The sequence below is a fragment of the Podarcis melisellensis genome, assembly GCF_964234715.1.
Source record: "Podarcis melisellensis genome assembly, chromosome: 4".
In the NCBI taxonomy this organism is placed as follows: domain Eukaryota; kingdom Metazoa; phylum Chordata; class Lepidosauria; order Squamata; family Lacertidae; genus Podarcis; species Podarcis melisellensis.
Window position 1 is genome coordinate 21,780,422 of NC_138531.1, and position 23,315 is coordinate 21,803,736.

At 44.3% G+C, this 23,315-nt stretch overlaps 1 protein-coding gene and 2 long non-coding RNA genes across 8 annotated transcripts in view; 2 read left to right on the plus strand and 1 right to left on the minus strand.

The window, feature by feature from the left end:
• Nucleotides 1-23,315, minus strand: part of DOCK9 (dedicator of cytokinesis 9) — a 134,221-nt gene that overhangs the window by 97,208 nt on the left and 13,698 nt on the right. For 2 of the 6 annotated variants that reach the window (XM_081908108.1, XM_081908118.1), the window contains exon 1: nucleotides 1,787-2,102. The exons of 2 other annotated variants lie outside the window; for them this stretch is intronic. In XM_081908108.1, coding sequence (XP_081764234.1) covers nucleotides 1,787-1,921 — 135 coding nt within the window. In that variant the 5' untranslated portion in view covers nucleotides 1,922-2,102. Of the gene's footprint in view, nucleotides 1-1,786; nucleotides 2,104-23,315 lie in introns of those variants that run through there. 2 more of the 6 variants (XM_081908114.1, XM_081908105.1) reach the window with 2 other exon arrangements.
• Nucleotides 14,671-15,824, plus strand: LOC309368373. Its single transcript, XR_014167747.1, has 2 exons — nucleotides 14,671-15,223; nucleotides 15,299-15,824. It is a non-coding gene; the product is annotated as an uncharacterized lncRNA (long non-coding RNA).
• Nucleotides 17,749-21,467, plus strand: LOC309368357. The gene is made up of 3 exons (XR_014167726.1): nucleotides 17,749-18,324; nucleotides 20,545-20,624; nucleotides 20,773-21,467. It is a non-coding gene; the product is annotated as an uncharacterized lncRNA (long non-coding RNA).

Here is a 23,315-nt window from a genome sequence, read left to right on the forward strand (position 1 = left end):
CCTCATCACAAATTCAAGTGCCTTAGCAAAGTGAATATACATCACTGAATGAAATGCTAAAGCTCCCTTTCTCCCTCTTTTTACCTATTTGCAGGCAAGACTGGTCTAACTTTTGTTTTACTGTACAGCACTTTGTTCTTATAAATTAATAAACACATCCATGGCCAAGAACTATCTGAAAAATTCTAGGATACTAAAAATATGTTTAAGTGCCAGTCCTGTCAAAAGGTAGAAACAGGATTAGATAGCAGCATCAAATTCTTAAGACAATTAATTGTGAATGACTATACCAAGTTATTGTTAATAGCAAATGTCTTAGAATAGTAATATCATCACACTAAAACCTTGCAACAAATTCAATGTGAATAATAATGCAGTAGGAATTAAAATAAAGGCTGCCAAAATATAAATTCTATTCTGTGTAGATTATGAAAGATTTTATAACACATATTTTGTTTGAAATAAATTATATCCTTGTTGTGAATCTTCAGTTTAGCTTACTATATAGCTACAGTACTATACCCAGTGTAAAAGGAGGCAGGGAAGCAACAATTAAGCTGCCAAACTAAACACAAATAGAAACACAATGAATGTGCTCCATTTGCCATTCCAAACAATACACCAAGAGACTGCAGATCATAAAAAAATCATAGAACTTTCAAACATAACTGGGGATGGGTAAAACTATGTAAACATTACATCAAACATTCACCCTGATATCAGTGTATGAATGTACAGCCACAACTTTGAGTGTTGGGTTTTGTGATTTGATGTGGGGTGGGACTGAACAAATCTGCGAATTACCCAGAAATGTTTCCCAGCCTTTATTCGTGTAAGGGCAGGCAATATGAAATCCCCCTCCAAAGTTTTTCAGCCACTCATTCATTCATAGAGATCGCGGGGAAGGAAGCAAGGGCGGGACTCAATGTGAATGGACGGAAGTTTTCACAGGGATAGAAAGAAAGGAGGGGTGGGAGAGAGAGAAGCGCACGTCTGGAGACAGACGCCGCAGCTAGAAAGGACCACCCTCTCCTTCCCGTTCCTGTGCGCTCAGCATCCCGATGCAAGGAACGGGAAACAGAAGGGTTTGAGCGACGGGAAATGGGGTCTAAGTATGATATACGCAGGTTGGAATGGAAAACGAAAGGAGGAAAGGCCGGCCGGAAGCAGGCTGCGTCCCCCTTCTCTTCACCCACCCAAGCGCTCCTTACCCCCCAGCTGATTAGGTTAAGCTGAGCCATGCAAATTCCGACATGCGGATTAGGAGAGAAAAGAGAGGCAAGAGGGGATAGAGAAAGAGAGAAATCTCCCCAAGGCGTCCTCTCCTCTTTTTGCTTCTTCTGCCTTGGGCTGCGCCTTCACGCACGCTTTCCTGGGAGGGAAGTACAGTTTCCCCCCCTTTTTTTAGGGAAAGGGTTTCCTTCCCGAGGAAACGAGGCCAGGATCCGGCCCCTGGATACGCCCTGACTCGTAAGAGGAGGAAACCCCCACTGGGGGGGGGGATGCGGAGCGAGTGAGGCTTCCGAGAAGAGACATGCCCGGCGGAGGATGGCGGGGGGGGGGGTGTTGTCAGGCCAGGTGGGGGGATGGCGAGGAGGATGAAGTGCCCCAGGAGGCGTGTCCATCTCGGCCAGGTCCATCCGAGGGTGGGGGGGGAGGCAGGAGGGAACAGGGCGCCAGGTTCAACGACGACGCCCCCCCCCCCACGCGAGAAGTAATGGCAGGGCAAGAAGTGGATATCCCTGTCAGGTGTGCGCGTTTCCCACCCGCGTCGCCGTCAACTCACCACAAGGACGGAGCCTCTCACCACCTCAGAGACGCTCTGCCGCAACTCGGCGGCCGTGCCGGGCTTGCTGAGCGCCCGCGTGAACTTGCGAGTCTCCGGGGGCCCCAGCGCCGGCTGGAAGGGCATCGTTGCCATGGCCCTCGCTCCTCCCGGCGGCCCTGGCGGAATCCCCGGCCCTCTCAGGGCGCTGCCTGGAGGCTCCTCAGGCGGCGTCCCGTCGCCGTCGCCGCCCCCACCATCCCCTGAACAACGCCGCGCGAGCGAGAGAGCGAGCTGCCGGCCGGCCAGTCAGTGTCGCAGCTGGTCTTGGCTCGCGGCGGCGCCGCTCCTGTCAGGCGGCCCCTCCCTCCGGGCGACGCGCGCACACACACACCAACGGCGCCCGCTCGCGCCAGCCCCCAAACACTGGCACGCGGGAGAGGGTGGGCGGTCGAGGGTGAAGAGAGCGAAGCGGAGGCGGGTTCGCTTGAGCTGATTGGCGCGGGCGCCGCCGGAGGGGCGTGGCCCGGCTGCTCCCTCCTCGCCCCGCCAGGAGCGAAGTTCCCAGCCGCCTCCCCAACCTGCGAGGTTCCTGATTGGGCCTCGCGTTACCTGCCCGGCTTGCTTTCCTGCACCACCCTGGCCCCGGCCCCCTTATTGGCTCTGCCTGGGAGGTGGGGGCGTGGCTGAGAGGGAGCGGAAATCCCATCCCAGAGCGGCGTTTATTCTCTCCTGGCTTTCTCTAGCGCGGCACTGAGGGCCACAGGCCAGTCCAGTGGATGGCGGCGGGCGGCTGTGGAAGGGGTGCCCTTGGCAGAGCGCTGTGCCTGCTGGTCTTTTTCCTGAAGTGCAATACATATAACTCCCAACCAATGGGCGGCGGTGAGGATGTGTGTGTATATAAATACGATTTGCACGTTCTATAAATAAGATTTATTACTTTTAAAGCATTAGCGGTTTTTTTGTATTCCGATCACCTTTGCGTTGTGAGTACTTTCCCCTGATGCAGCTTCAAAGGAAGCTCTTTACCGTAAGTGATGCATGTTGCTAGAGAGCTCTAGCATCTGTGCTGGCTCCTTAAAACACTCCAGGAACGAGGCCAGTTGCTGGCTTCAATCCATAATGGCTCAGGCTCTGCTTATTTAAAAGGCCGCCACCCCATTCTGTTCCAAGTCCATAAGCACTCTTCCAGATTTCACCCACAATTTTTTAAATATTCCAACTACATACTGCCAAATTCCTGTCTCCATATTATGGAAGTAGATTTGGTAGCGTTTCTACAGGGGTCGGGGGTACAGCAGTACTTTCATTTAGAATTAGAATTTATTTATCAAGGCCGCACAGCCTTTTATTTGTCAAGTATGACACAATGCTGCAAAGAATAATCAAAGGCAAGGGGAAAGGTAGCCTTTTTAACGTTTTTCATTTTTTAAGTTACGTCACTGTTTTTATCCTTTAATGTTACAGCAGGAGCATGTGGGTGTAGCCAGGATTGGGGGGGGGCAGAACCAATGTAATTGGTTAGTTAAGTATTTTTATTGTTTTATGCCCATGAGCAGGAGATTGCCTTGAAAAAGCAACATCTGGCAACCTGCCAGTTCCTCATATTCTAGCCTGGCATGACAGACCCAGCTCAGGGCTATGCAGGTGGTTCTCAGCTGAGTTGTATAGGAGAAAGTGAAACGGCTGAGAACCTGGAAAAGTAGAGGGGGACAACCTGCTTCTCCAGTCCAGAAACTATTGCCACCAGACACATCAGATAGGTTTCACATTCTCTGAAACTCTGTCCAAGAGAATGGCTGTCAGTAGGGCTAGCCCTAATTGACATTCAAGCTACTGGAATCTACTGTGTTATTGATTCAAATATACATTTTATGTTAGATTCTTAAAAAATCCCCAAAAAATTATATTCACAAGAATAAGGAAATTTCAAAGGGAAAAGGTACTGCGTAAGGGGCTAGAACAATCCTAGACACCTCTTTACACGTCAGTCCTAATTTCATGAGTAACAACGGAACTCTGAGGGTTTATAATGAGTAATATGGTGGAGCAAAGTAACTTAGGGCACATATTTTAATACAGTGGTACATTGGTTCTCAAACTTAATCCGTTCCAGAAGTCCGTTCCAAAACCAAGGTACGTTTTCCCATAGAAAGTAATGCAAAAGGGATTAATTTATTCCAAACAACCCCTAAAACAGCAATTTAACATGAATTTTACTATCTAACGAGACCATTGATCCATAAAATGAAAGCAATAATTAATGTACTGTACTATAAAATACATAAGACAGTATTGTAGCTGTTAAAAATTAAAAAATAAATAATTTTCTAACCGGCACTGATGATAGCCATTGTTTGGATGGAGGGCTTTTATCCATTTCCACAGTCACACATTCAATCAATCAGTTGCTGAACTGGGCTTCACACAGTCACAATAACAATTTAACCGAAAAAGCCTCAAAAACAAAAATGCAAAATAAATAGCAAAAACAAAAGCGCCAAACTTAATCCATTCTGGAAGTCCGTTTTGACTTCCAAAATGTTCAAAAACCAAGGCACAGCTTCTGATTGGTGCAGGCGCCCCAGAAACAATAGCCAACAACCACATCGGACGTTCAACTTCCAAAAAAAGTTCCAAACCAGAACACTTATTTCCGGGTTTTCGGCATCTGAGAACCAAGGTACCACTGAATTGGGTAGAGTGTGTAGGATGAACTGGGTGACTTCATAAACCATGGCTAGAGATACGGAATAAAATTTACTAAGGCATGTTTGCAAGTTGTATGTTGAGGAAGAAGTGGGGTTTTTTGTTACAGTACCATCTTTAGACTCATCTGTCATACTCTGGAGCTGACTGAAGTGGAACACCGGATGAGGCAAGACTAGTTAGGGAAGGTTTCATGATGTGCTCTACCCCACACAGAACACATAGCTCCCATGTTGCTTCATCAAGGAACGAACTGAGGCTCAGCCCTATATAGGGTCAACACAGTTGCCTCCTAATTGTGAGCCCTTCCAGTACTGGAAGCTGCTGCTTTGCTTTAGTATCTGACTGCAGTAGAGAAAGGGAGTTTCTGGCTACTCTGACTCTTCCATGGTGTCATCAGGTGGCAGTGCTTCTGGGGTGTGTTCAGCAGACCCTTCCCCTTTTGTTTTGGAGTTTCTCCACTTCATCACCTGAACAGGATTCCTCGTGTTTGACATCATCAACTGACAAAGACAGGGGTGGCTCCCCCTCTCAGTGTGTCAAGTTTATTCACAAAACACTCGTCGCACACTGAAAACAGAAGCGAGATAGTCACACTGGCAGCAGTATGTAGATCCCTAAAAAGGGCTTTTGAACAGCTAGGGCAATAATATCTGCTTCATCAAGCCCCAATCCATGGAGGCAGCTGACTGGAAGCAGTGAAGGAAAAGCCAGGGGAGAAACAGAGTCAGACCCGGGCTATGTGTTGGCAGCAAGAGTGATTTTGCAATTTGGCTGTGGAGCCCAGAGTGAATATACCCTCCTAAATAAAAACTTCAGAGCACTTCCAAAACTGATTGGCTATAGGAAGGTACGAATTCCTGGGCATCCTTTTGTTCTCTACAGCATAGTAAAACTCTATTTGTGGCAAGATGAGGCAAGTCCCTACACTGCCAGGATATTCTTTGTTTATTTTGTGGAGAACAGTAGTGTTATTCACTCCTTTGTTAACATTATTAAATTTGTACTGCTGAAAAATTGACCCATCTCCAGAGGGAAATCTTCGTGTAAGGTGGGTAGATTGGATTGGATCGCTCAAGCTATGTCCTGCTCACAAGATATATAACATCACCTACACTGAGGTGACCAATTTGATCCCTTCAGCAACTTTTCCCATCAGGCAGGCCTCCAGAAGCCTCCATGCTTTTTCTGTGCAGGAAACCATACTGAAGCCACTTTTAAAATAATAAATGCAAATCCAGGGGTAGACTTGTCTCCTAGGCTCTTGTATTTAGCAGCCTGCCAACATGCTCTGACCACTACTGCCATGTGGCCCTCAGAAAGCTGTCCAGAAAGAAATGTGGCCCTTGGGCTGCAAAACAGTTCCCCATCCCTGCTGTACATTGTAGAAGGTTCAAATATTACATATAAGTAAAAGGTGTAGTATGTGAACTCCTATCTCTTTGCCAGGAGAACAAAGCCTCCTGTTGGCTCTCCTGCTAGTGATGTTATTTTAGAGTAGCCCAAAGGCTGCTTTGTGTACAGTTTGGAATCACAGTAGTTTTTGGCCTCTAAAGGCTTAGAGTGTATTTAAGAATTTGCAAACCACCCAGTACACATACTAGTCCAACCAGTAAAATCACGTTTTGCTAGGTGCACCTAGACATATTGTGTGGGAGCTATTCTCCATAAGCAGCTTCCGTGAGACTGGGAGAACATTTAAATGAGCCATTCATGTGAACGTGGATCAGCTGGATCTTTTTGCTACAGCACCAAGCAGTTGACCCACACAACTCTAGTTGAGTCATCCTGACTGTTGCTTTAGGGATAAGCTGCATTTTGCTCAGTGGAATTTACCTCTTGGTAAACATGTACAGCATAGGATATTACAGTGTTTGCAATTCTCTCAGCTGGGTAGGAGCTGCCCACCCACGCAGCTGAGAGGATATTTAAAGAGTATGTCTATATGGGACTAACTAGTAATCAGTACTAAAAATACAGTAAATCCTAGGTTCTGACAGGTTCTACCCACGTGACCTAACTGTGTCTATCGCTCTGCAAACTTTAGCCTCTGGTCCCATCCATCACTGGTGTGTCCCTGGAAGGTTGACCACAAAAAGAACGTGGACCTTGGTCTGAAAGAGGTTACACACCCCTGCAATTGCCTAGGTGTGCTGTCTAGTATCCCTTGCATAGTACTATAGTACAGTATTGGAGGATTTGTTTGGGTGGTGTCCATGGATCCCAACCAAGCCTGTGATTTCATAACTGTAAGGTTGTAGTTTGTAGTAGAACCGATCAGACCAGGTTTGTTTTTTGTTTTTCCCCTGTTAATTGCCCTAACCTGGCTTGTCACCCTCCATTTGCATGTCTGACAAGGTGGTGAAGAACACGTGTTGACAACTGGGTACTGATGCTTTTTCTAGAGGAGGTAGACTTTCCTCCCTACTGGCTAGAGGCCACATCATCTTATAGGTAGGACAACAGTAGGCCAGGAGCTAGTCTTTTGGTTTAGTATGGGGCCATGTGCGAAAGCTGGAAGGTCACAGAGGCTTGAGTTGCCATCTGTGCTGAATCCAAAGCTCTGGGTTTGGGGACACAACTAGATACCTTATAGCAGGCATGTCCAAAGTCCGTTTCAGGGGCCTGCTGGTCGATTTAATCTGGCCCCTGTGTCATTATAGTAAAAGTAAAGGGACCCCTGACCATTAGGTCCAGTCGTGACCGACTCTGGGGTAGCGGAGCTCACCTCGCTTTATTGGCCGAGGGAGCCGGCGTACAGCTTCCGGGTCATGTGGCTAGCATGACTAAGCCGCTTCTGGTGAACCAGAGCAGCACACGGAAACGTCGTTTACCTTCCCGCTGGAGCGATACCTATTTATCTACTTGCACCTTGACGTGCTTTCGAACTGCTAGGTTGGCAGGAGCTGGGACTGAGCAACGGGAGCTCATCCCATTGCGGGGATTCGAACCAACGACCTTCTGATTGGCAAGTCTTAGGCTCTGTGGTTTAACCCACAGCACCACCCGCATCCCCTCCCATGTCAATATATGTCCTGGGTAAAATCCTTAAAAAAGCCCAACAACTTCGGGGGGAAATCCTAAGAAAAAGGTTCAACAACTTCAATCCTAAAAGTTCAACAACTATGGTTGGCCTTTTGGTCGGCCTTCACACATGTTCACTTAATGAAATCTGGCCCTCTTTGAAAAAAGTTTGGGCACCCCTGCCTTATAGGAAAACAAGATCTGTTGGAGTGTTAATGCTGCGAGCATTTCCAGCTTATGCCCAGGTTATATATGTCAATCAATCAAATCTTTATTATGGTCATAGATCAGCATAAGTAGGGTAGGGTATGGTTATATATGTTATAAAAACCATATATCCTAAAGACGTCAGAGCCTCCATTGACCTTCATTCCAAGAAAACAGCACCCTGGATATGTGCTGGAACCCCTAAAGTCTCTCACTGCTCAGAGATTGGGGTGTGCACAACAGTACTTATCAAGGTCAAATGTTTCCAGACCACACAAACCAGCTTAGATAAGCAGAGTCTTTAATGCCAGGGAAGTTAAACTGAGCAGATGATTTTGATTCTGCTAGTTCTCAGTGCTAACATCTTCCTTTCCATTATGCCTGCCCATGTTCAGTTGTGCTTCTCTCTGTGCGTCAGCACCTTTGACTTCAGAGAAAAGCAAGATGGAGCAAGTTAGGGTGGTATTCAGCTGTAAAAATCTTGCAGTTTGCATAGCATAAATATATCTCCATAAAAGTGCTTCATGGCAGAACAGCTGAGTAAGCTTAAATCCCTGCCAGCAAGCAGATTTCTCTTTCACCTTTTCCATCCAAACCCTGTTTCTTTTTTAAGGAAGTGGCTCATGCATTGGCTGTCGTATTATCCTGACACCTAGTAGTATATAGGTACAGTTGACTCATAACCTGTTGCAGGAATAATGGGAGCTGTTAATTAAAAGGTATTAATATCAGTTTGCAGGTACGTGTTTGCTTATAAAACAAAACTCACCAGACAGACTCAGCTGGCTGTCGATTTTACTGGGTAGCTGACCTAAAAAAACCCCCAACCCCTGCCCTGTTTATGGCAGAAAAGAACTGCTAAAACTGGGTTTCAAACTATAATCATGAATAGATATTAGGTTTCTTAATTTGCTGTCATGAGATAAGATACTTCAGTTGGTAGTTTTAAAGGTTTCAACAGACATCTAATTTGAGGCAAGCACTGGAAATATTCTTTTGGAAGCTTGTTGTTTACCTTCTGGTGGAAATGTAAGCCCCACCCCCCAATAAATCTCTTTGCAGAAACAATAGGATTTACTCAGATAATTTGCAGGATTAAGAGCTTGACAGTTCCTTTAAGGCAAGAGTGTGCATATGAATGTGTCTCTCTGTGTGAGAAAGTGTTTTAAGGTTTGCAGTGACCTAACCTTGAGTGGACGCGGGTGGCGAAGGGACGCGGGTGGCGCTGTGGGTAAAACCTCAGCGCCTAGGACTTGCCGATCGCATGGTCGGTGGCTCGAATCCCCGCGGCGGGGTGCGCTCCCATTGTTCGGTCCCAGCACCTGCCAACCTAGCAGTTCGAAAGCACCCCCGGGTGCAAGTAGATAAATATGGACCGCTTACCAGCGGGAAGGTAAACGGCGTTCCGTGTGCTGCGCTGGCTCGCCAGATGCAGCTTGTCACGCTGGCCACGTGACCCGGAAGTGTCTGCGGACAGCGCTGGCTCCTGGCCTATAGAGTGAGATGAGCGCACAACCCTAGAGTCTGGCAAGACTGGCCCATACGGGCAGGGGTACCTTTACCTTTAACCTTGAGTGATAGCAACCTATAGACCCAACATACCCCACTTAACAAAACCCTGCCTATTTAACTAAACCATGCTAGTTATGACTGACACATGACTGGAATGATGGCAGAGGTCCAGTGCTTTTCATTAAATTTTGCCACAACAGCCTCCACCCAATCCTTGCTACCAAACTCTCTGGTGAGCTTAAAAAGCAATTTGGCAACATCCTGTGCTTAAGTGACTTGGCAGAGATGCAGACAAAATCTTAGTCTGACTGGCACAATGGTGTAATGGCAGAAGGTTGTAAAATACATTCCTCTTTAAAAAATAAAAATCAATGTGTCAATTATGCATGTCGCAGAGATGCAGGAGGGAAGCGGCTGTCTTTTGACCAGATGGTGCCAGCTTGTTCTGTACAATTCTGCTAAATCTGTGGAGGCTCTGCTTCTTCTTCAGGAAGAGTTGTTTCTTTATTCATCCCTTGAAACAAAGGGATGACACTTCTTAGTTTAGGGGGCGGTTTAGTAGATATGAGAGAGGTTTATACAATTATGCACGGTAAATGTAAAGTGGTTTTCTCATAAGTTCACAACACTAGAACACACAGCAGGTTCAGGAAAACCAAAGGGAGGTACTTCTTCATACAGAACGTAATTCAAATATGGACTTTGCTACCATAAAAAATGTTGATAGCCACCAATTTGGATCGCTTTAAAAGGGGATTAGACAAGTTCATGGAGGATTAAGCCATAAATTGCTTCTAGTTCCTTTTCAACCAGGCCTTTGGCTGATTAACGTTCTATGGGTTTTTAAAAATGTTTTCGTGGGAGGGTGATTATGGGTTTGGTTTTTTTATTGTTCTTGTTATGTATTTTGTGTTTTTATTTTGTATTTTTATGCTGTGTACCACCCTGAGATCTTCAGATGAAGGGTGGTATACAAATTTAAATAATAAATATGAATAAAAACTAAAAAAAATAGTTATCTCCAGAGTTAGAGGCATTATGCCTCTGAATATCAGTCATTGTGGGACAACATAAGAAGACAGTATTGTGTTCATGTCCTGCTGTGTGGGCTTCCCACTTTTTCTTTATTTTTCTTTGTTAAATTTATTAATTTACTCAATTTGTATCCCGCCCTTCCTCCCAAAGAAGCCCTGTTTATTCAAAGACCTATATACTGCTTTTCACACGAGTATCAAAACACAGCACAACAATAACATCAACCACAGTAACATTTCATTCATATACACTTGGGTAAATAAAAAATGATGTTAAATGTTGGGGGGAAACACATCACTGAAAATGCTCACCGGATTGTGGGCAGGGGCTGCTGTTCCTTAATGTAGGCATCACCTATGATAATTTCCTCTTTCCAGTTCCTACCAGAAGGACTGAAGCAGGCCGTGACAACACCAAGATGGACCAGAAGCACAACTTGTGTCAACCACAACTTAGGCCTTCAATTGCAGAGGGCCCAACTTTGTAAAACTCCTTCCTATTCAAAATCAGGTAGGTACCATGCCTGCTAATTTTCAGATACCACGTGAAAACATTCCCCCACCCCGGAGGCCTTTGCACATTGAGTGCTGTTCTAATATTTCTATTTCTGATGTTTTAATATGCATTTTAAATTTTGTATGTGGTTTGTTTTTTACTGTAAGTCACTTTGAGACTAATAATAATAATAATAATAATTTATTATTTATACCCTGCCCATCTGGCTGAGTTTCCCCAGCCCCTCTGGGCGGCTTCCAATCAAGTGTTAAAAACAGTACAGCGTTAAATATTAAAAACTTCCCTGAACAGGGCTGCCTTCTGATGTCTTTTAAAGATAGGACAGCTGCTTATTTCCTTCACATCTGAAGGGAGGGTGTTCCACAGGGTGGGTGCCACTACCGAGAAGGCCCTCTGTCTGGTTCCCTGTAACCTTACTTCACACAATGAGGGAACCGCCAGAAGGCCCTCAGAGCTGGACCTCAGTGTCTGGGCTGAACGATGGGGGTGGAGACGCTCCTTCAGGTATACAGGACCAAGGCCATTTAGGGCTTTAAAGGTCAGCACCAGCACTTTGAATTGTGCTCGGAAACGTACTAGGAGCCAATGCAGATCTCTCAGAACCGGTGTTATGTGGTCCCGGCGGCCAGTCCCAGTCACCAGTCTAGCTGCCACATTCTGGATTAATTGCAGTTTCCGGGTCACCTTCAAAGGTAGCCCCACGTAGAGCGCGTTGCAGTAGTCCAAGCAGGAGATAACTTGAGCATGCACCACTCTGGCGAGACAGTCCGCGGGGAGGTAGGGTCTTAGCCTGCGTACCAGGTGGAACTGGTAGACAGCTGCCCTGGACACAGAATTAACCTGCGACTTATGCAGGAAAGTGGGGTATAAGTTCCTTAAATTAATAAATCCTATTGCATCAGAGCTTATGGGAGTCATAGCATGGGGAATTTTGTCTCCCCCAAATCTCAGGACTTGGTACAGCAGGGGTGGAGCAGAACTTTTAATCAAAGCAAGCAGTTTGTTCCCGTCAGCAGGGAGACTGAAACATTGTTTTAATCTCTGGGAGGAAAAGTGGGGGTGTTAACACATAGTTTAGGACATGTTTTCACAGACATCTGAGAAGGGAGAGGTAGAGAGGGAACGATGCAATACCATGCCAATGGATGTTCCACAATTTCGGGAAAGGGGAATGCGCTCCTTGAGATGAAAACATTTTCTCCCTCTTGCAATAAAGGATATGAGTGGGAAACCAAGGCTAACTGTTATGTACTGAAGTTCTCACCCTGGGCCAGCAGGGGGATACTGTAGATAGTTTTCACTCAGGTCCACATATGCAAATAAGGAATTGAAAGTGACGTTCAGTGATTGGATAGTTACAGAAAGTTGTTACTGTTGCTTTGTAGTGGAGCTCTATATAAGCAGTTCAGTTCAGTTCTGTTCTGGCCTGTGAATAAACAAGAGCTGTCTGAAGAATCGCTGCGCCGTCTGATATGTTCACCCACAACTTAACACTAACATTTCCAGATAGAGACTTTTGGCTCCCAAAATGAAGATGAGCTGGTGCTCTCTCACAACAAAGAAGTCATGAACTCTACTGTACCCATCAAGGGTTATTTACAATTCCAGAATTCTTATTAGGCTGTAGGTTAACCCAAATGATAATTATCTTAATATCCTCTAATAGCACATAGTTTATTATGGCCTAAGCCTAGCCGCTTCATTTGATTTAATCCATCCACCTGCTTTAATTTTTATCCTTCTGAGGATCTAACATCTGATGAGCATGTATTCTCTGTTATTTCCAGAACAGTGTTCTTTCACTGTCTTGTGGATATCTTTTTAATTTAATTGTACTTAAGAGACACTCAAACAAGAATTATTGAATGCAGAAAAGATAAGGGTCCAATCCATTTTAAATAAGTATATCCTCAATATAATTAATCATAGATGATCTGTCTGAGAAAAGAACTGGGTGGCTAGAGCAGCCCTGCCCTTCTGGCCAGGACATTGTCATCTGCTCTGGTCAAGGATCAGCTTGGGGTGAGGAAGAGTACTTCTGCGAAGGGGTCGCTCTTTGCCAGTGCCAAGTCAGCCAGAAATTCCGCTAGCGTTGGCCATCAAACCCCTGCTGTGAGTAGTAGTGACAGGGAAGAAAATTTGGTTAATTTAACAGTTTGATGCATCCTTACCTAATTGCAGTTTCCAAAACACTATGTGCGCTGAAACATGGCTATCCTTTGAAATTCTCACTTCTCAGAATTTTGCAATGCATTTTTGTAAGTAAATGTGTGCAAAAAACATACAGTTTTGTATTCAAAGATGCATATATTCATGAAAATAACCTACAAAATTGCTAGCAAAAATGTGCATATTAGGCAAAACTGCATACAAAAGTACTGATGGATTTTCATGATGACATTTTCTATGTAAACAAGAATCACAAACTGATGCAGTAATGTGACTGGAAAAATTAGAAACTGAGAGAAACAGAAACTGACAGCTTCATCTGTGCCTACGTGTGATCTTATGAGAATTCTAGCTGCCATCAAGTCAGCTATCTGGGAACAGAACTGTTTTGCAGGAACAGCCATGGCCTCCTAGCCTAGACATTGTCCTCTGATCAGGGTGGATATTTTTCTGCTCTCCTAGACAGCCAGGATCTTCACAGATCTACATAAATGTGTTATAAGAACCGGGGCCTGAGCTTGTTTCCCCCCCTTCTTTGTCCTCTTCACTTTTCCTCGTGTATCATGTCACTGTAAAATGAAAGACAAGGACTATTGTACTCGTTTTTGTAAGTTTCTCTGACAGTCTTTTTATCTGAATGTTGGGGTATAAATGACTTAAATAAATAAGGTGGTTTTGTACTATTGATAAGAAAACTACCTTATTACAGCATCAATAAGTTCAAATAAAATTTGAACACCCCGCGGTATAATACTACATTCAGCTAAAATTCCAATATTCTGCCTTAAGCAGTTTGTGATATGCATTGGCTATCTGCCGTAAGTGTCACTCTTTTTAACAAAACAAAACAAAAAAAAGGTGTCGGTACTGCGTACCCTTGAGTACCCCCTTTTTATATTAAAAAAACCCCACTGCTGAAGACAGTTATGATTACTTATAGTTCAGGCTACACAAGGAAATTCTTGTGTACAACCAGCACCAGGAAAAATTCTTACAATAGTCATTTCTTTGTTTCTTGGCAACATAAATATACAGAAACAAATCCAACTTCCCTAGAGCCAATAACTGTAAGTCAAACATCTGAATTTGCAGCCAGGCAAACCTGAAGTATGAAGGCTTTAACCCCTTTGTGCTTAGTCTTAAAAGGACAGAGTTGCGGTGAACCAAAGCAAACGTATACAGGGGTTATTTCTGAAGCTCATGGAAAAAAGCAAATGAATTAATCCGTAAAAAATGATCGGAACTGCCATGTACAAGAGGTTTATAGACAGAGAACTGGCTGGTTGGTTCAAATGCGCCTCACATCCTCAAAATTTGTTCTATCAGCCCTGGATAAAGTTTTTTGTTTCCAAGTACGCTTCCTGATGCAATTATAATTGCATGTATCTCTCTCTTCATTCAGGTTACTGATGTTCACTTAATTGTTTTACTATTAATTAATTAATTTTTATTATAGTTATTAATGTATTACTACTACAGTGGTACGTCGGGTTACATACGCTTCAGGTTACATACGCTTCAGGTTACAGACTCCACTAACACAGAAATAGTGCTTCAGGTTAAGAACTTTGCTTCAGGATGAGAACAGAAATTGGGCACCGGCGGTGCAGCGGCAGCATGAGGCCCCATTAGCTAAAGTGGTGCTTCAGGTTAAGAACAGTTTTAGGTTAAGAACGGACCTCCAGAACGAATTAAGTACTTAACCTGAGGTACCACTGTACTACTACTACTACTACTACTACTACATTTCTCTACCACTTTTCCTCTGACATGGTGTGTGGCGTTTGCCCTTCTAGGTGTGTGACATCATACTGGGTCATAAGGAAAGGGTTAACTAAGTGTAAAATGATTAACCAATAGGAACCCAAGGGGAGGAGTTAGAGTTGTTAAGAAGTGAGTCTGGAGTTAGAGAAGGGAGAGGGAGGATAAGTCTGTGGGTTGGGCTAGTTTGACATGAGAAAGTGAGAGAATCTGTTAAGAGGAGTTGGTTAAACAGTTGGGGTAATCAGTTAGAAGGTATTAGGAAGGTGTAGGCCGGTAAAGAAACTAAGATTAAGAAACTGACAAGGAAAATTATCTGAAACCATAAACTTGTTCATGCTTATAAAATGAACTTGTTTATTTGGTTTAATGTTAACAACTGTCTGGACTCAGTGTGTACCCAAAAGAAATGGGTTGGTGGCAGCGGGGAAGCGATCACAGTGGTGGTGGCACAGGGATCAATAGACCATCAAATGTCCGGGGACCCTGTGTGATCGCCGCATGGTGCTCTAGATAGTGTACATGGTTCTCGCCCTCCCTTTTTATCCTCACAAAAACCCTATCAGGTAGGTTAGGCTGAGAGGTGGTTACTGGCCCAAGGCCACCCAGTGGAGATTTAAACCCTGTCCCACAGGTCCTAGTCCAATACTCTAACCACGATACCACACTGCTGTCTGTGTGTCTTAAACAACATCTCAGCCAATGACAGAGATTCAAAGTCTGTACGATGAGTGTAACCGAGCATCTGAAAAAAGAAACATAATCCTCTCTTATTGCTTCTCTCACCAAGGTGTTATTACAATTGCCTTTATTCACCATCTTTAAACAGTTGACGTATTGCAGCATGTGATAAGCTGGATAAGAATCCTACCTTACAGGGAACAACCCTCCGTTTGAAGGTGTCCTCTATTTGATTTAACTCTAGTTTAAAGATAAAGAACTATAAGAAGGCTTTGAAGTTGCCCAGCCAACAGTTAGCACTAGGCACCTTGTCACAGTCTTACCCAGTCTAAGGTTAGCTATATTGCATTTCTATTATAGTAATTTTTTCTTCTTGTAAAGTTGCATGTATACAGATATGGGTTTTTATGCACATTTCATGCAAGTATGTCTTTTGATGACGTGTTTCTTTTTTGTGTGACATGCAAGTCCCATCTTACTTTGAGAGCTTTGATAGGAGAGGGTTTATGGGGTGAGACAGATTGCTTGAAGTTCCTTAACAGTCAACAGTAGGGATGGGCAGATCTGACAGCTTTGGCCTCTCTCAATTTCTCATTTTTCCTATCTTAAGTTCAGTTCCCCACATTTCCACACCAGCATGTGATTTATTAATAAAAAGCCCTTGTGAAAATTCATCAGAATTCTGGTGAGAATGTTGCCCAATATACACATTTGCAAAGCGGTTTCTCAAATATATTGCATTTTCATATGTTGTTTTCACTAATATATGCATTCATATACACAGTTTCCCCCTAGGGCATACATTTTTCTACACATTATTTGTATGAGGTGTTAGGGGAGGGGTAGTAACTCTGGTGGGGGACACATTGTGCTCCATCTGGGGTAGTTTGTCCACCTTTGGTGCAATGGCGGAGCTTCATGCTCCAGCACCGGGGACAGAGAGCAGGTGGGGGCATGGCTGGCACGTGTCCCGGGGGCATGGCACACGTCCCAGGGGCGTGGCATGGGTCCTGGGGGCGTGGTGTGCATACTGGGAGCATGGTACACCACCCGCAGGGGCATGGCACGCATCCTGGGGGCGTGGCACCCAGCATGTGGGGCAGCCGCGATAGCACCCCACCGGGATCGTGGTGCTGGGGGCTGTGCACTCCCCCCGCCCCCCTCTTACTCCGCCAGTGCTTTGGTGCCCATCCTGCACTCAGCTCTCACCTGTGGCTCCCAGAAACTGTAAGCATGCAACAGTGGCCACGCCCCGGGAAACAGTTTCGACTGCCCAGCTAAACCAAGTGAGGGCAGCCGATAGGTCGCAAACCCTCTGTGTTAGGAACTTCCCCCTATGCAAAGACAGACTCCGGCAGATTGAGCGGACGAGACCAATAGTGGGTCCAACAATCATGAAGGTGCATGTGCTGTAGAGGAAAGTGAGGAGCAGGTGGGGCTCATCAACCTGGAAAAGTAGCCCATCTAGGAGAAGGAAAACTCTGGTCCTAAACCTCCACTGCCTTAGGGGATATATTCAGGAGAAGTGAAGACTAAGGAGCAAACCCTACATAAATTCAGAGTGGAGTCCCTAAGTCGGTTGGATGGTGCCTTGTACGCCTCCTTCTAGCAACTCCTGCAGCCAAGAAGGTGCCAGATCTTTTGCTCTGCTTTCCTTTGGACCACATTGGCAAGGCCTTGTCATATGAGCAGCCCAGGACCTCCATACACACTGCACAGGCTTGCTCCCCATACACATTGCAGTGTCTTGGCTTCACCCCTGGAGGGGCACTCCATTGTCTCTCAGCACAGATGGATGCCAATATCTTGACTGGAGAACAGCATTGCAAAATTCAGAAAAGTTTGGCTTTTGAAAGACAGCTGCATTTTGCTTTGCATCTTGTTTCAGATTAGCTAAGTTCCCTTTAAAATGTGAACTGAATTTAATTTCTCTTCCATCTGTAGTCAGCAGATAAGCTGGCAGCCACAGGATTCTTAGGAGAATTACAGGTAAATGACCCAGAATGGCTAGGAAATAGCTGGAGGTAGCTCTGGAAGGTCAGAGCCATTTTGGTGAAGATGATTCATTCTCTTCTCCCTAGATAAGGGAAGCGATGAGTAAGAGTTCACTGTGAAAAAGAACTACAAAAGGTGTAGTCTTTAGAGAAACAGGAATAGAGTTAGCTCTCAATTCTGCAAAGGCAGTAGAGTTATGCTGTCTGGCTCCAGCTTTGGTCAATGTATATAAATGTAAATAAATAAATAAATATGTAAATGTAAATAAATCTAATTATAAAGTTTATAAGCCTGGCGTGCTCTGGTCCATGGGGTCACGAAGAGTCGGCCACGACTAAACGACTAAACAACAACAAGCCTTTGGGGACCAACCCTTCTAAAGATAACCGAAGGCAAGTATGCTCTGCCCCTTAAATTTCTCACTGCTCAGGGAAATGGGAAGAGGGTAACTGAATAAAAGTAAGTTACAAAAGTGCAGTCCTATGGATGCTAACTTGGCAGTGATCCCCACTGAAATAAATGGAAATTATAAACAGAAACTGTTATGATCGGGGTAAAGTCCAGCATTATTAAAGCCACTGTGCAGCCTCTGTTAACAGGCCCTGTCCTTGGTATATTTGCTCTTTTATATGTTTGTGTGCTCAGTTTCCCAACAAATTGCAAGAGTTCTGCACTTGTTGGAATAACTGAGAACCGGCAGGATCTGTGTAGATTGCCGTTCCATAATATTTTAGCTCCAGGAGACTATGTACACATATGACAAGCCATCTATAATGCTTGGGTGGTATTCAGCTAAGTTTTACTCAGATCCATTAAAAGTAATGGACCTGGATTAGTCAAGTTATTTCATTTCAATAAGTCTACTCTGAGTAAAATTTAGGTGACTATCACCCCTTTTATCCGATGAAGCTGTGGTGCATTCCACTGCAACATAAGAGAACAAGATCTCTGTAAGTGCATATTTGTGAGTGGGTGAGATTTTAATTGTGTCCGTCTCTAGGCTTTGTGTGCTGACAGGTTTTTTTTGTTTGTTTTATTAACTTATGAGAAGCTAAAATGCATATAAACATTTCACAACACCTCAGTGGCTGAGACAATAGTAAGCGGAGTTCCCATCAATCAGCTGAAGACAGCTCTCGCAATCCACGGCCATAAATGTTTCAAAGACTAAGCCTCTGTTTACCTCAGCTTTCAGTTCCTCTGATTTGGGGTGTGTGTGTTAAATTGAGAAAGCCACTTCCAGAAACTCTGCCATTTATGCTTTAATGTTTGGCTCTAAATATTGCCTAAAATATTATCCCAAACTAGCTTTAACTTTTTCAGGTTGAGTAGCATTTTTATGTACAGTACTGGATTACTCCAGGAGAACTGGGCTGTCCTTGTTTGATTCCCGTTCCTTCCAAAATTATCTGTCTGTCGTTTACTGCTTTTTAAAATAGGGCTGCCATACGCAGTGGCGTAGCGTGGGGGGTGCAGGGGGGCCCGCTGCACCGGGCGCAACACCTGGGGGTTAGGGGGCGCAAATTACTTGCCTTGCCCCGGGTGCTGACAACACATGCTACGCCACTGGCCATACGTCCAGCTTTTCTGCCGTACATGACTGGGATTTCAAAGGCAGAATTGACATCCAGGAGGAATTTCTGAAAGGTGGCACTTTGTTCTGGATCTTATTGAAAAATTGCAGGGGTTTTTTGGCGCGTTATTGTAAAAAAGAAAGAAAGCTCAACAACTGCCCTCATTTGTACTTTTAAAATTCAAATTAAGTGAGTAATTTAATTTATTACAACCACTTTATCATTTTAGCTGTAAAAAAAAGTCCACAAACTTAGAAACAAACCTCAATAATACAATCAAAATACACTGGTACCTCGGGTTACAGACGCTTCAGGTTACAGATGCTTCAGGTTACAGACTCCGCTAACCCAGAAATAGTACCTCGGGTTAAGAACTTTGCTTCAGGATGAGAACAGAAATCGCATGGCGGCAGCGGGATGCCCCATTAGCTAAAGTGGTACCTCAGGTTAAGAACAGTTTCAGGTTAAGAACGGACCTCCAGAACAAATTAAGTTCTTAACCCGAGGTACCACTGTAAGCCAAATTATAAAAACTGCAAAGAAGCAGCAACATAATCTGTATAAGGGCCAGAAAAAGAACCAGTTAACAAGTGAAAGGAAAATGTTTTTGCTAAGTCTCATAAAATTTGCAGGAAGGAGTGGTGTTGATCCTTAGGAGAGAGTTCCAGAACTTAGGGGCTTCTAAGGCCTTGCTTCCAGTGAAAGCTTGGTCTCATTATCAGTTGGGGGGGGTTGCCACGGTGACAAGGACCTGCCCTCCTTTGTGACATCTCTTGCTTCTCCCTTAAAAGCCACTGACTTGCAGGCGGTCATTGTGGGTTAGCAGTGAGTCAAGTGGAGGAGAGGAGTTGGTGGTGGTTGGAGAAGAGAAGGAGAGGTGTTCATTTGATTTATTACTTTTATTTGATTCATTTGATTTTATTAATTTTTGTTTTATTTATTATTTTACTTTTTTATTTTAACACTTTTTTGTTCTTTATTTTCATATTTTTTATTTTACATTTTTATTTTGTGCACATTTATGCACATATTTTTATATATTAATTTTGTTCATAGAGGAGTAGTTAGGGGTAAGTGTAGGGTTAGGGCAGGGGTTAGGGTTAGGCTTAGGGCTGGGTTTGGGGCCAGAGTTAGGCTTGGGTGGGCATTTTAGATAGCTAGTTTAGTGAGGAGGGTGGGAATTTTTTGTAAACAAAATGTGCAGACTGTATGTAGCATTCCTTTGCTTTCTCTTGGTCTCCTGGGGGCGGGGTGTGAGTCCTGGGGTCCGCTGCACAGGCTTAGCTCTCTGGAAATCGACCCGGCCAGTCTTCCCCAGAGAGCTCAGCTCCTCCACTCTTTCCCTGCCTTCCCCTTTTCTCTCCCCTCTCATCATTTACATTTACTAAGACATTCCTAGCTCACTTTCCTCCCAGGAGCTCAAGGTGGCCTCAATGGTTCTCCCTGCCACCAATTGTTATCTTCACAACAGCCCAGCAAAGTAGGCTAGGCTGGCCCAAGATCCACCAGGGAGCTTCATGGCTGAGTGGGGATTCGAACCCTCCTCTCCCAGGTCCTCCCAGAAGCAGCTGACTTTCCTCCTCTGCTCTCTTCCAGGACATCCGTGGCCACTTGGAGCACTTCAGGGATCGCCTCCTGAGCCTGGCCCTGACCTTTGAGGCCCTCCTCCAGCTGATGTGAGTATGGTCTTTGGGGTGGGCAGGGGGTGGGTGAGGAGCAGAACTCCAGTGGGAGCTCCGGGTGGGCAAGAGCAGGCAGGAGGGAAAAGGGGGCAAAGGAGACTTGGAGAAGGCGGCATCTAACCCCTTCCCCTTCTCTCTCCAGTTTCATGAGACCCCATTTCAGCTGCGCTATGGTCAGTGCTATCCAGCATAGGACAATGACAGCTGTTCTTGGGGGCGCCGAAAAGGAGGAGGACAAAGAGGTAGGTCCTCTGCTTTGACTTCCCTTTGCACAGCTCTTTCTTCTTCTCACACCCTTGCAAGATTTAACCCAGCACTCAACCTCTCTTCTCTCTTTTCCCACAGGAACTGAAGCGGCCATTCCAGAGCCTGCTGGGGGGGTGTCTCCTCACTTTGTGACATTTTGTCACCCCCCTCAGTGATGAGACCCGGGGCTGTCCGCACCCACCACACCCCACTTCCTATGCCTCTGCTCCTTATAAAATGAAATTCAGAGCAGGACCACATCAGACAAACTTAAATGCTGTGGCGGGGTCATACAATATAAATTATATAAATATAAATTATTATACAGAAGGCATTACCTGAGAAACTATGCATCAAAGACTTTTAGGGCTTTAAATATCAGAACCAGCCTTTTAAATTTTGGCCCACAAATGAACTGGCAGTCAATACAGATGCTTAAAACCATGTGATACTGCTAAGCCTTTAAGTGCCACTCATCCCCAGCCCAAATAATATTTAAATTCATTGAGGATTTTAAAGAATACCAAAGCACAGTGCCAAGGAAGATTAGTATCTCTTGGAAACACAGAAATTATTGCCTGCGCAATTGAGCTTGGGGGACCATGGATTTCAAAGTAGGGTTGCAATATTTCAAAAAAGTGAGAACATTAGAGGGGGTGGGTTTTTTTTATTTTTAAAAACTTTGTTGAGCTTTTTTCACCAAAAGGTTGATATTTTCTCCCTTTTTTGGGGGGGGGGTCGCAAAAAAATCAACACTTCCAATATGGGAGAATATGGCAGCCCTATTTCAAAGGAAGTATCTCATTTCTTAATTTGCTTTAGATTTAATTCTAAGGTGCATAAATAAATAAATATATTAGCTTCTACTTATTCTCTCTTCCTTGTGTTTTAAAATTAGCATTATAATTCATAAACTTTTAAACTTCCATTTTTCTTTCCCTCAACAATTAGTATACTAACAATCTGAAGGCCTGAACATTCATTGCCTTACCTCCTGAGAATAGAATACTGATTAAAAATATTTATTTGGGGAAGTCATTAGGAATGCAGTCATACAAAAATAGAAATCTATTGGGATGCTGGGTAAATAGCATAAGCAGTCAATTTTAGGAGGAAAAATTCATTCAATTTAAACTTGATGCCAAGGCCAATAGGGCATGAGAAATGGAAATATACAGCATGTGGTAACAGTTTAAAAGCAATGATGGATAAAATTGCATTACAGAGGAGATGAGCCTGCTCTTCATGCATGCCCAATAACACCACTTGCTAAATAGAAAAAAGCAGTAGAAGGACCTGGTAGCAAAAACTGTGGTATTTTCTTTCGCAACAGAAGCAGCCCTGTATATAGAAAACATAACTTGATAAGTAATATTCAGGTCAACTCCATATTCACAGTATAACATATCATGCTTATACTTATGATATAGGATCAGAGGCTGCATTCATAAATTATAATACAGAAAGGAGGTACCATATTTTTTGCGCTATAAGACTCACTTTTTCCCTCCTAAAAAGTAAGGGGAAATGTGTGTGTGTCTTATGGAGCGAATGCAGGCTGTGCAGCTATCCCAGAAGCCAGAACAGCAAGAGGGATTGCTGCTTTCACTGCGCAGTGATCCCTCTTGCTGTTCTGGCTTCTGAGATTCAGAATATTTATTTTCTTGTTTTCCTCCTCCAAAAACTAGGTGCGTCTTGTGGTCTGGTGCATCTTATAGAGCGAAAAATACGGTAAATGGCAAGTTGGAAAGACAACTTAGCTAAAACAGAAATGTGCAGATAGACCTACATACATTTAAACTTGGGGTAGCTTAAGGAATGGCATGGTAGCAGCAACCTGAATTAGGTTTCAGTGTGAAAGCTGGCTTTTCCTGACATGAATGCTAAAAATCACCTCCAAAGCAAGTCTGAGTAACAGATATGGGAGCCACTACTACATCTTCTCAACTGGGTGCAACTAACTTTTATTGGCCTAAGGGCCACATTCACTCTTGGCCAACCCTCCAGGGGCCACATTCCTATGCAGGATGTGGGCACTCCACCTCACTTGCACAAGCACACACAGAGAGGAATTGTGCACACAGCCTCGCTGATCCCCGCCTCGCTGATCCATACAGATCAATTAAGATACAGGATAATTGCCTTCTTTCCACTTCTCAAATGATCCATCTGATGAGAAGGAAGGAAACAATTTGCATCCTCATCAGGATTGGCCAGACAGGTTTAAAACACTCTGTCCACCCCAGTGCTGGGTCTACTTCAATATTTCCCCCACGTTTCTCCCCTGCTGCCAAAATGGATGGTGTGGGGGTGGAGGCAGAAAAATTCGCTTGGGGAGGTACGTCAGACCCAGAGGCTGCTCAAGCTTTCTGCTCAAGACTTTTAACATTGTGTTAATGAGAAAAAACTGATTGCTTTTGTAAAAAGGTAAAGGGACCC